The sequence below is a fragment of the Anolis sagrei genome, chromosome 2 (genome assembly GCF_037176765.1).
Source record: "Anolis sagrei isolate rAnoSag1 chromosome 2, rAnoSag1.mat, whole genome shotgun sequence".
NCBI classification, from domain to species: domain Eukaryota; kingdom Metazoa; phylum Chordata; class Lepidosauria; order Squamata; family Dactyloidae; genus Anolis; species Anolis sagrei.
The window spans coordinates 24,621,462-24,634,109 of record NC_090022.1 but is presented as its reverse complement, the minus strand read 5'-3'; the positions used below and the strand labels follow the sequence as shown (position 1 = coordinate 24,634,109).

Here is a 12,648-nt window from a genome sequence, read left to right as displayed (position 1 = left end):
TACTGCTGTAAAGTGCAATTTTCTAAGCCCTATACTGAAGTAATTTGAAACATTTGGTAGTTTTGATCTGTATGTGATAGTCTACTACTAGCCAACAATGTGCTGCCACCTATAACCATTTAAAAAAATGGATTTAGTATAGACCCAGTGTTCAAATGATTATTATTGGCTCTTGGACTTTTCTTCCAGCCCCTGTCCTGAAACTATTGCACTAGCTCCTAGTCCTCCGAGCTCAGTATTTATTACTGTTCAGGCTACTGATTTTTTTGTGATGTTGTGTCATGTTTTATTATGTGTTTATCTCATTTTTATTTTTGTTCTATTGCGTTGTGTTTTCAGTCTATGTCTGCTTGGGCTTGTCCCCATGTAAGCCGCCCAGAGTCCCTTCGGGGAGATGGAGGTGGGGTAAAAAAAAAAAGTTATTATTATATTATTTTGAAAACAAACTCCACAAATAGAAAGATCTTCAAGAAAATCTGGACTGAGAATTTATGAGTTCTGTGTTCCATTTTATGCAGCTCGTTTATGCATTGTTTGTAGTTAAATACCAGGGTTGTTGTATAAGCTTGAATGCTGTGATATTTGCATGGCTTATTCCATTAATTGGCAAAAACCTACCATCAGTTTTTGTAGTTTGTCTTTATCTTCAACTACAGAGGTTGCATATATACTTTCTCTCTTTAAAGAAAAATTGAGAAGTTCAACCTCATATATCTAAAATTCTGTTTATACCACTGGCACCTCTTTGTGATAGCCTGAAGTTAGGACCTGATGTGCAGTTTTCAAACAATGGGCCAACAAGATTTTGTCTGTGTTCCTACTTTGTATCATGGCATTAGAAGTTCTAAAATACATTTGCAGTATTTATCACTTTCTAATTACTTTCTAATTAAAACACTGTAACAACTTGGATGTTTACTTCTTTTAATTATATTATTGATTTATTTACTATTTGGTTTTGTTGTTATTTATTTATTTATTGTTGTTACTTATTTATTATAGGCTGAACTCCAGGGTCATTTGGATCCCCTGAAGAAGAAACTGGAGTCTGTTTTGAAGCAAAAAGCAAAGGAAGAGGCGAAGATAGCAGATCTCAAGGTATGCAAATCTTCTTTTAATTCTTCTGCATTCCAATACTATCTTATCATTTTTGACTCAATAATTAGAGCACACAGATTCTTGGAAAAGTTTGGGAGTGTCCTCACACAGTAGATACAGAAGTTTTCTTTTTTTAAAAAAATAGAAAAAAATCACAAGGTTGTCTCCTAGAGCTTGGACGACACAAGGGTAGAAAATGTTCTTAACTTGAACTTGTAGATTTGACTTGAACTGTAGGGAAAGTGTGTGTTTCCCAACTATCATCGCCTTCAAATGTTCTGTTTGTGCATAACGTCTTATCTTCCAGCATTGCAGGCTGTTTGATCTTGTACTATGAGAGAACATGCTTTTACTCTCTTTTAGTCTTGTGGGTGTTGTTCCTATGTTAATTGTTATGTTTATGGTTATCCTGCCCTTTTCTTAAAATTGGGATTCAGGTGTTTTGCCTACAACTCCCAGAAATCCCAGCCAGTTTACCAGCTGTTAGGATTTCTGGGAGCTGAAGGCCAAAACATCTGGGGACCACAGATTGAGAACCACTGGTCTAAGGGCTCATTAAGAGGTGTGGCCTGCCAGATAGCCTGGACTTAATCCTTGAAGAACTGTACAGGTCAACATGAGTACTTTGCCCTAGAAAGAGACTGGCACTAAAGTAGAACTGAAGGTTTTAGGATTATTGTGCAAGTTTCAGTTCAAACATTATACGTTTCTGTATTTTGATTCCCTTTATTTTTTATTGCTCACTCAGATGTAATATAACAGTTTTCTAGATCTTGGTTGGGTTTGTGAGGTGGATGCACTAATGGTGAATCATTAAGTATATGTGTACCAAGTTCAGATCCATCAAGCCATGTAGGCGAAAATTGAATAATCAAGTTTTTCACAGAATCCTATTTTCAGAAAATGCATACCTGGGCAAACGTGGGTACATTAGCTAGTCAAATTATGTACGACAATGAAGGATACAACCATAAAGCAATAAAAGAAAGATGACACAGTCAAGAAACATGTTTTCCAAGCCATATAATGATGAGGTGAAAGCATTTAGAGGTGACTGATACCTCCTCCAGATTATTAGATATTCTCAGGCTGGAGTGGTAAGAAGCTTTTTTTTTCATATTGCATGAAAGAAATTCGTAGAACTTGGAATTGGGCCTAGAGGTAAGTGGGCAGCAAGTGGATTTGTGTGATGTAATCCTATTGGCCCACATTTACAAATGCTAGCAGCCACATTACTCTACGTAACACCAATTTTGTTCCTGAGTTATAAATGTCATTTCCTAATTTGTTTTATCATAACAACATGGAAAAAGTTTATTCAACTGCAAAAACTTTGTTTTTGTGGGACATTGTGTAGCACATTTTGCTGTAGTTTTTCAATGAATATCTTAAGAGTCTCAAACATTTCAACAAAGTTTGTGGCAGCCACAACAACAACGTTTCTGGAGTATAATAACTACTTTTAAAATAAGTACCACACAATTTACCAAGAAATAACACTTTCAAACCAGGAACAGAATTTTTTTCAAATGTTGTTACATAGTGTTATTCCTTAGTGAAGTTTGAAGGTTGTCTTCAAGGACAATCCCAGTAATAACATATTACAATAGTCCATTTAGAAAGTTACTCGAACATGGACTACAGTGGGAAGAGTAACCCTACTTAGGATTAGGTAGAGAGCTTGTCAAAGCTGATAAAAGCGACTCTGAGCTGCTGAGGCTTCTTGTGATGTCACTGGACCTGAGAGCATGCCAGGCATTTCATCTACTCTTTAAAGTGGATATGTAGAACACCATCCCTATAGTGTAGGACAGTGGTTAGCAATCTGTAGGTCCCCAGATGTTTCGGCCTACAACTCCCAGAAATCCCAGCTAGTTTACCAAATGTTAAGATTTTTGGGAATAGAAGGCCAAAACATCTGGGGACCCACAGGTTGAGAACCACTGATGTAGGGACTATCCCTATTGTTTCCATGGTATTTCCACACCTGGTGCCAAAGTTTCTGTTAAAGAAATAAAGCCCCAGGACCACATTTACTTGATACTATAAGGAGTACTTGATACTATAAGGAGGCCCGGCTTTAGCACAGCAGGTTAATCACCAGCGGCAATAAATTTTACCAACCGAAAGGTTGACAGTTCGAAGCCCGCTCAGCGCAAGGCCCTGATCTTCAGCCCAGCTCCTCTACCCACCTAGGGGATTGAAAGCAGCAATGTGGGTAGATGAATAGGAACCACATTAAGAGGGAGGTATTTTACACACAGCATTTTGGAGGAAAGTTTACAAATAAAGAAAGCTCTTTGGCAAGGAGATGGAGCAACATCACCTCCTGTGGCCAGAACCGAGAACAGCCTCCAAAAGATGCCGAATGATAAGGAAAAAGCCTAAATATACCTCTATCTGTTGCCTGTCTTGTCATTGTATAATCAACATTGAATGTTTGCCGTATATGTGTTCTGTGATCCGCCCCGAGTCTCCTTCTGGGTGAGAAGGGCAGAATATAAGCACTGTAAATAAATAAATAAATATTTTTGGGGTCTCTGCTAGTGGAAGTGGTATCTAATTTCCTTGTGCTTTGTCATGGACTGAGATTTATTTGAGGGACTAGAAGTTATTTTTATTTTACACTCTATGCAAAATGTAATGGTTTTTCTGGGAGTTGGTGTTCAAATTTACATGTGCTAGATTTTGCCAAACCGTTCATCCTCCTTCGCCTCATTTTCTCCTCCCTTCCCACAGAACAAAATGAAGCTCGATATGAAAGAGTTTGAGTCTGACTTTGAGCGGCTTCACCAGTTTCTTGTTGGCGAGCAGGCCCTGCTCCTACATCAGCTGGAGGATCGCTATGACATCCTGCTGGCCAGGCAGAGCAGCAACGTCACCCATCTGGAGGAGCAGGAGGCCGCTCTCAGTCGCCTTATTGCAGAAGCGGAAGACAAGAGCAAGCAGGATGGGCTGCAGCTGCTCAAGGTGAACTCCTGTCTTCATTTGCTTGTTTTCACAGTTGCCCCAAGCAGGAGAATTGGGCCTGCTTGCCATGGCATCATGATTTACTACAATGGTTGGACTCTTGTATACGTTTGTTAGGAAAGAAGTTAAGAAAACCCAGGAAGGTGGGCAGCCCAAATGCTGCAATTTTTTTCTGAAGGTGTCAAGAGCATGGAAAAATTACTTTTAAAGGAACTAAATACCAGAACCCCTCATCTGGTGGCCATGTTGGCTGAGGGATTCTGGGAAATGTAGTCCAATATAACATTGCCAGACACTGAATGTGTGGTAGAGAATTTGAATAGTTCCAAACTCTGACCTTTAATGATCCAGATGCTATGAAGATAAATGTCTAGGATTACTTTCCCCCCCGCCCCCTTTTAAATATGTGCATGAAAAAGAATAACATTGGAAGACTTTAGGGATTCCAGGACAAATAATTTTATTATTGAGCCCACTTAGGAATTTGAAAAGCTCTGGTCTAGACAATAAGAGTAAACTTCTTTTCGTTTTTGAAATGCCTTGATTACTTTTTAACTTGGACTGCCTTTCTAACCCTAGTTTTTCTTCTTCTTTTAGGACTTCAAAGGCACTTTAGTCAGGTTGGTGGAATTTATTTATGCTGCTTCTTTCTTAATTCCTTAGCATTTCTCCAAAGTGCACCCAAAAGTTTCTTTAGGACTTTTTTGGGACACTGAGTTTATTGTTCAAATTCTGATAATGCTAGAGATCTGATATTCTAGATCAGGCATGCACAACCTGTGGCCTTCCAGGTGTTTTGGACTTCAACTTCCAGAATTCCTGACAATTGGGCAAACTGATCAAGGCTTCTGAGAGTTGGAGTCTCAAACCTCTTGGAGGGCCACAGGTTGTGTAGGCCTTACTATTAACTATGCTGGAGCTTTTGAGTGCTGAAGTATTTAGAAGTCCCCAAGTTCCCCATCCCTGCTTCATAGGACCCTTCCACACAACTGAATAAAATCCCACATTATCTGTTTTGGGATACATGGCAGTGTAGACTCAGATATTCCAGTTCAAAGCAGATATTATGGGTTATTCTGTCTTGATATTCTGGTTTATCTGGCTGGAAGGAAGGGCCAATCGTTTCTGTTAATACTGCATAGCTGCTTTTGTAAGGAAGTGTATAGTATGCTCACCTCGAGTTGCCTCTGGGCTGAGAGGAGCAGTATACAAATATAGTAAATAAATAAAATAAAATAAATATCTGCTGGGGTTTGCTTCTGGGACTCCCCATGGATACCAAAATCTGTGAATGCTCAAGTCCCATTATATACAATGGCATAAATAAAATGTTTAAATCAAGGTTTACTTTTTGGATTTAAAAAATTGTCAAGCTGTGGATGGAGGGACCTGTGGATAGTATTTCTTCAAGTTCCCTAAACTTGAGCAATAAAAAGATGGAATGTTACAGTTCAGATGCCCCTAAAAATGGCCTTAATTTAGCATTGCATAAAGATCTACATGCGCAGACATATTTAAAAACCACAAAGTCTGCTTGCATGGCCATTCTGGGCTTCATAGCGAGCAGGAAGGATCAGGGAAGCATCTGCCTACATAGCCCTCGTAACCAGATGCACAGTGACTACAGAACTGTGAAGATGTCACCTTATCAACATACCCAGAGGTTTTGCATTGCTATGAGTATCAGGCACACAGTCTGCCTATAAAGGTATCTTCCTAGGCACTTTTATCATGCATCTGAGGAAATAAACTTAGTCTCTCAAAGGTTACATCTCCAACTTTCTTCTCTCTCTTAGTCTGTAAGGTGTTACATGCTCCCTTTGCATAAGGAGTACAGAATCACTGGATCTCAGGGGTCTTCTGGGGGGGAGGGTGTCACAAAGCTTTTGCTATTGCTAGTGCAGTAGTTCCCAACCTTTTTTGATCAGGGACCACTTTGACCAGGGTCCACTCTCCAACATTAGTACCAACAGGGTTATGAATCAGGTTTTGGTCAACTTTAGGTTCGGTTTGGTTATTTGGGGTGCTGATTCAGAAAATTGCATGGGATAGACCACATCAGCTCTAGTTTCTGATACAGAATATATGCCATCCAGTAGTCGCCATCTGCTCACCCATATTTAATAATCTAGAGCTGATGTGGTAGTAGCAATCTTTAGTATGTAGTCAGCCTCTTCCCTCCTGACATTCTCGTTGCCTTGGCACTATAAGAGGGTTTCACGAGACCAATCGCTCTCGTTGCCACGTGGTTTTGAGTCAAGGGTATAGTAATGATGAGCCCACAGACCATATTTTCATTCTTGGCAGACCAGTGGTGGTCCACAGACCACAGGCTGGGAACCACTGCTCTAGTTGCAAGTGGGGTTGCTACATGTTTTCTGGGTTTTCCTGCTTGGTATGAAGCCAGGCTGGGTACTCTGGGGAGAGGATGGGATTACCAAACCCCACAACTCTTAAAAATGACATCTGCATGCATAGAGGACACTTAATGTGCATAGATGTTTCTGTGTGTTTGTATTTGTTCTTTTTCTCCACTTAAGCCTAAATCCTATTGGTTAATTCCCAAATTTGTTTTCTTGGTGTCTTCGTTGGGGCTATTTGGGGTGCTGATTCAGAAAATGGCACTGGATAGAAAGCATCAGCTCTGGTTTCTTAGATATGATTATCATGGTGAGCAGATAGCAAGTGGTAGATGGCTTATGTTCTGTATCTCAAAAACTAGAGCTGATAGGGGAAAACTGGTGGCATTTTTTGAATCAGCAGCTCGAATATACTTAGAAAGAGGGCTAACATTTTAGACACCAAAATATGTGTCTAACTGAATTATATTTACACAATAGGCCTACTCAGATTTGCACTAATGGATTCAGATCCTAATCTCCTTGCTCCTATTTCTTCTTTGTGTCTGTTTGTGTTAAAATTATAAAAGAGCATTAGGAAAGAGTTGACAGTTCCGTTATAACAGAGAAGATGTTAGAATGATTGTGTTATCTTAAGTACAGTACGTTACCTTTCTGTCGATTAAATAGCTTAGTCTGTTGGGTTCCCTCTTTGTTTCTGACACGGCTTTTCTCTAAATGATCACCTTGCCAGATGTGAGAATATTAAATTCCACGATCCAGAAATGGTGGCAGTGGAGGCAGGAAAGAAATATCAGAACTACTTCCTTATAGATGTCCTCATGAAGAAGATGGAAAAGGTCTTCAGCAAAGCTCCTCGCGGTAAAATATGTCTCATCTTTGCTTTTGTGCAATAAGTATTGCTGTCGGTCAGAGTGTTTCAAATGGTATTCCTCCAGATGTTTTGGACTTTAGCTCCCACAATTCCTAACAGCTGGCAAGCTGGCTGGGATTTCTGAGAGCTAAAGTCCAAAATACCTGGAGGAGCACAGTTTGAGAAATATTGCTGTAAGTCAGTGGTTCTCAACCTGTGGGTCCCCAGATGTTTTGGCCTTCAACTCCTAGAAATCCTAACAGCTAGTAAACTGGCTGGGATTTCTGGGAGTTGTAGGCCAAAACACCTGGGGACCCACAGGTTGAGAACCACTGCTGTAGGCAGCAACAGAATGCAGGCTTGCTTCTTATGATCCATTAAGTGCTGCAGTCTAACCTGTGTTGGCTGCAGAAACTACAAATTGCAGAATACAACATAAGCTGCATATGCATAGAGTACTAGATGCTCTGCAGAAGTGAGCTTTTAAATTGGTTGGTGGAAAAAAACTCACATTGAAGGGAGGTGGGAATTCTGGAATTAAGGCATGTAGGGATGGGGACAGGGGGTTGGTAAGAATAATGCATGGTGACAAAAGGAAAAAAATGAAATTATGGTAAGTAAGTAAACTTTATTATGGTCAATGACCAGATCATAACAGAGTCCCGTACATCCATAGAATCATAGAATCAAAGAGTTGGAAGAGACCTCATGGGCCATCCAGTCCAACCCCCTGCCAGGAATCAGGAATATTGCATTCAAATCACCCCTGACAGATGGCCATCCAGCCTCTGTTTAAAAGCTTCCAAAGAAGGAGCCTCCACCACACTCCGGGGCAGAGAGTTCCACTGCTGAACAGCTCTCGCAGTCAGGAAGCTCTTCCTCATGTTCAGATGGAATCTCCTTTCTTGTAGTTTGAAGCCATTGTTCTGCGCCCTAGTCTCCAAGGAAGCAGAAAACAAGCTTGCTCCCTCCTCCCTGTGGCTTCCTCTCACATATTTATACATGGCGATCATGTATAAATATGTGAGAGGAAGCCACAGGGAGGAGGGAGCAAGCTTGTTTTCCACATTAAACCTAAGAGGTTATATACTTCAAACTTCAACAAATTTTAAAATCTAAGCTAAAAATTATAAGAAGACTGTGTGAAAGCATCTGACAAAGAGAGGGGAGAGTCTGATGAAATCAAAAAACATACTTAGAGGCATAAAGCCATAAGATAGGAGACCTGAAGATCACCATGAAGGAAGGAGTTATGCTTTTGGAAGAGAAGACTAAGTGACATAACAGCCGTATTTACCTGAATGGATGCCATGTAGATGTTGGAGTGAACCTATTTATTTCTTGCTCTGGAGACTATGATATAAACCATTTGATTCAAAATACAAGAAAAGAGATTCTATTCAGACGTTTAGAATAAATTATTTACTATAAGAACTGCTTGGAATTGGGATAAATGACTCAGATGGTGGTGGACCTTCCTTTTTTTGGAGGTCTTTTAATAGGTCTTTCAGAAGTAGTTTTTATCTGTGTGTTGCTGCAAGACTGAAGGTTTGACTTAGATGACCATTGTTCCCCTTCCAACTCTGAGATTCTGTACTGTAATTTTGGAAATTAAAAAGCCTCCTACTCCAGCCTCAGCCATAAATGTATTTTTAGTTTTATTTTGTTGTATTTTTATATTTATTTATACCCCTCTTTATGAGAACAGCATTATCCTCTGAAGATGCCTGTCACAGATACAGGCAAAACATCAGGAGAAAATGCTGCTAGAATATGGCCATACAGCCCGGAAACCATACAACACCCCAATAGTCCTTTCTTCCTTAACAGAATAGGATGACATGGCTGTTGAAAGACCAAGAAGTAAACAGTACTTTATTTTAAAAATGCAGTAAAAAACTAGCTGTGTTTGGCTTGCATTTGAAATGATCTTGAATGGACAATTGAATGAGTGAGAAGTTTAACTGTTTGATTTAGTATTTGTTCCTAGAGTTGCATTTTGGCTGCTTCCATGTACAAAAGTTCCAAGAGTGACAATACTTAAATAATGTTCTTAAACTTTTACAGCCCTGTTGTGGCTTTACTTGGCTAGTGTGTTTTTTTAGGGAAAACAAAAGGAAAAAATGCAAAACCATGATGGATTGAACGCTATGAACTATTTTACATCAAAAATAAAACACTATAGTGAGAAACATGGGTCCTTAGAAAATAGCAAGTTGGTGAAGCAAACAAATGTAATCTCTGGGTTGCTGTGAGTTTTCCGGGCTGTATGGCCATGTTCCCGAAGCATTCTCTCCTGATGTTTCGCCCACATCTATTCTACTCTATTGTAAATAAGCAATTGTCCTATTTAAATAAGCTTTAACATAGGTACAAGTTTAAGTGACTTCAATAGTGAAACGTACACTATATATTTACAGTTTACAACATAATTTCATAGGACATATACATCAATGAATATATCAAACAAAAGTTCACGTTGTATTCCACAAACTTGAGAGTATCACAACTGGAAACAGTTTGTGTTGCTTTCAGCCAACTCGGGATTCCACAACAAGGTTCCCCGGGTGCTTTTGTGTCCTTGTTTCAAGAACAAAATTCTCTTCTTCAGGTTTCTTTCATTAAATCAACGGTAATAGTAATTCTGTGGTTTTTACTAAATTTAGAGAGGACAAAATAATAGATATGCTAAGTAGCACCCCACATCTATGGCACGCATCCTCAGAGGTTGTGAGGTATATTGGAAACTAAGCAAGGGAGTTTTATATATCTGTGGAATGTCCAGGGTGGAAGAAAAAACTCCCACCCTGATGGAGGCAAGTGTGAATGTTGCAATTAATCACATTAATTAGCATTGCACAATCCTTGAAGCTTCAAAGTCTGGCTGATTCCTGCCTGGGGAATCCTTTGTTGGGAGGTGTTAGCTGGCCCTGAATGTTTCGTGTCTGGAATTCCCCCGTTTTCAGAGTGTTGTTCTCTCCTGTCCAACAGACTCCCTGTTGGAGAAACGTATTCTGAATTTATTGACAAAGGAGTGTCTCACCTTTTCCAATATTTCTTGCACTCATTTTGGGCCAGAAACTAATGGTAGAGATTGTCCAGGAAGGTTAAGTCATGTTAGAAGCCTTTTGATGACATTCCTCACATCTATTGAAGTCTAAATGCTGTTAGCCCACGGCCATTTGGGTAGGGCTATGATCGTGAAGGAAGTGTCCCATTTAATCTGTACAAGGAGCTAATGTTTAATCGTCTAGTAATGTTTTCCCCCGGTTGTGCTCTCTTTCCCTCTCCTACAGTTGATTTGACCCTGGATCCAGATACCGCCCACCCGCGGCTCACCCTTTCCTCCGACTCCCGGGGCGTCCGGCTGGGAGAGCGCTGGAGGGACGTCCCCGACAGCCCCAAACGCTTTGATTCTGACTACTGCGTGCTGGCCTTGCAGGGTTTCACCTGCGGCCGACACTACTGGGAGGTGGAGGTGGGGGGCCGGAGAGGGTGGGCCGTGGGGGCAGCCCGGGAGTCAGCCCGGCGTAAAGAGAAGGCCAGCACTGCATCTCCTTACCAGAAGCGGGAGATCTGGTGCGTGGGGACCAATGGCAAGAAGTACCAGGCCCTGAGCACCACTGAGCAGATGCCCCTTTCTCCGTGCGAGAGGCTCCGCCGCTTTTGCGTCTACTTGGACTATGAGCGGGGCCAGCTGGGTTTCTACAATGCCGAAAACATGGCCCATATCCACACCTTCAATGCCTCGTTCCGCGAGCGCATCTTCCCCTTCTTCCGCATTCTCTCTAAGGGGACCCGTATCAAAATCTGCAATTGAGACCATCACTGCTGATACTGTTGCACGTGGCTGGAGCCCCCCTTCTCTTGTCTTGTCATCCCACCTGGGAAGAGATCATATTTTACTCTCTTCACTCTTGGACTTTCTCTGGTGTCTGCCATGGATTCACAACAGAAGCTCCACTTCTTTCTTTGGCTCTAATGCTACACAGATGTTCTTCTCTGGCATTTGACCAGATCATGGTCTTCAATGTCTTCCCTTGCACACCCACTTTAGTAAGCTCTCTCTGTCCTCTTTGGAGTTCTGCTGTATGTGGATTGCCTCACTCTTTCCACATCTCCTGAAGGATCTCTTGACTTCATGAGCTCTCTCTTAACTTCTCAGAAGGAATATAAGTTAAAGCCTCTTTGCCTTGTGAGTGTGAAGCTGTGTGCTTGGTGGCATCGGTTGTAGCAACAGGGAGTCCAAGGGTAGTGCATTGACATTCCAGAGCCACCTGAATCTTCTCAGGTCAAGGCCCAAGGAATGCTATGAGTGCCTGGTTGTCCAAGTTTGGTTTCCATCCCTGATGTAGAGCAATGTTCTAGCTGGTTTCCAGATCAAATGCAGTTTATTTCTCAAATGTCTTCCGCTCTCCTTTTTTTTGCTGCTCTTGTTCTTTACTAATGCCTCCGATTCCAAGGGAGAACCATCTGTTTCATATCACTGCTTCGTATATGGTTTGACTCAGCTGCTTGTCTCCCTATTCCATGTTATTTTTGTCCCAGAAGGACATATTTATTATCACTACTACTGTTGCTGCTAGTAGTGTGATCTAGAGGCACGTTTTTGGTGAATAGCAGGTTCAAATGTTGCTGTTGAGGACTCTGTTGTTGAAGGGACATAGCTCTAGGAAGGTGTAACTTTCACCAGAAGTTTTAGTGATGGGGATTTATTATTGCTGCCTTGACGTCTATTAGCCCTTTGCTCCCACCATCCCTCTCACCCAGTTTAGGTAATTTATTTTAAATTGCTTCCCCATCACTCCACAGACTTGCAGTGCAGAATTCATGTCTTCCATCCTGAAAACTACTGGAGCTTTGGCTATGCTCTACTGTATGCATTTTTCTTTTCCTTTTGTCATTACAGAGCTCCTTTTGAACTATTTTTCGCTAAAAAAAAATGAGACTTAAAATGGAAATCTAGTTTTTTGGGAAAAGTTGAGGAATAATAAATAAATAAATGATTCAACAGTAAGGGGTTTGCTGTTGTATGGTTTGTTCAAGCCTTGAAAGAGAGGACAAATAGAATGCGGTTCTTGCTACCAGTTTAGTCTGTGTAAAATGCACACTAGTCACATTGTGTTGGGTCTTTTGCTCTAGTTTTGCTCTGCTTAATTTGGTCTTTTTCCATGTCAAGAGCAACTTGGGAAAGTTCAAGGCGTTTCTAGTGTGGGAGAATTGGCTGTCTGTAAGGATGTTGCCCAGGGAACATCCGGATGTTTTACCATCATGTGGGAGGCTTCCTTCATGTCCCCGCACGAGAAGCTGGAGCTGATAAGACAGGAGCTCACCCCACTCCCCAGATTCGAACCGCCGACCTTTTGA

At 41.1% G+C, this 12,648-nt stretch overlaps 1 protein-coding gene across 1 annotated transcript in view; it reads left to right on the top strand.

Annotated features, from left to right (window-relative positions):
• The window catches only part of LOC132765124 (uncharacterized), a 46,205-nt gene extending 33,907 nt beyond the window's left edge, over positions 1-12,298 (top strand). Inside the window, exons 12-16 of the mRNA XM_067464769.1 lie at positions 1,003-1,098; positions 3,838-4,068; positions 4,666-4,688; positions 7,162-7,289; positions 10,578-12,298. Of these exons, the coding sequence (XP_067320870.1) occupies positions 1,003-1,098; positions 3,838-4,068; positions 4,666-4,688; positions 7,162-7,289; positions 10,578-11,101 (1,002 nt within the window). The 3' untranslated portion in view covers positions 11,102-12,298. The remainder of the gene's footprint in view (positions 1-1,002; positions 1,099-3,837; positions 4,069-4,665; positions 4,689-7,161; positions 7,290-10,577) is intronic.
• The last annotated feature ends 350 nt before the right edge of the window (positions 12,299-12,648 follow it).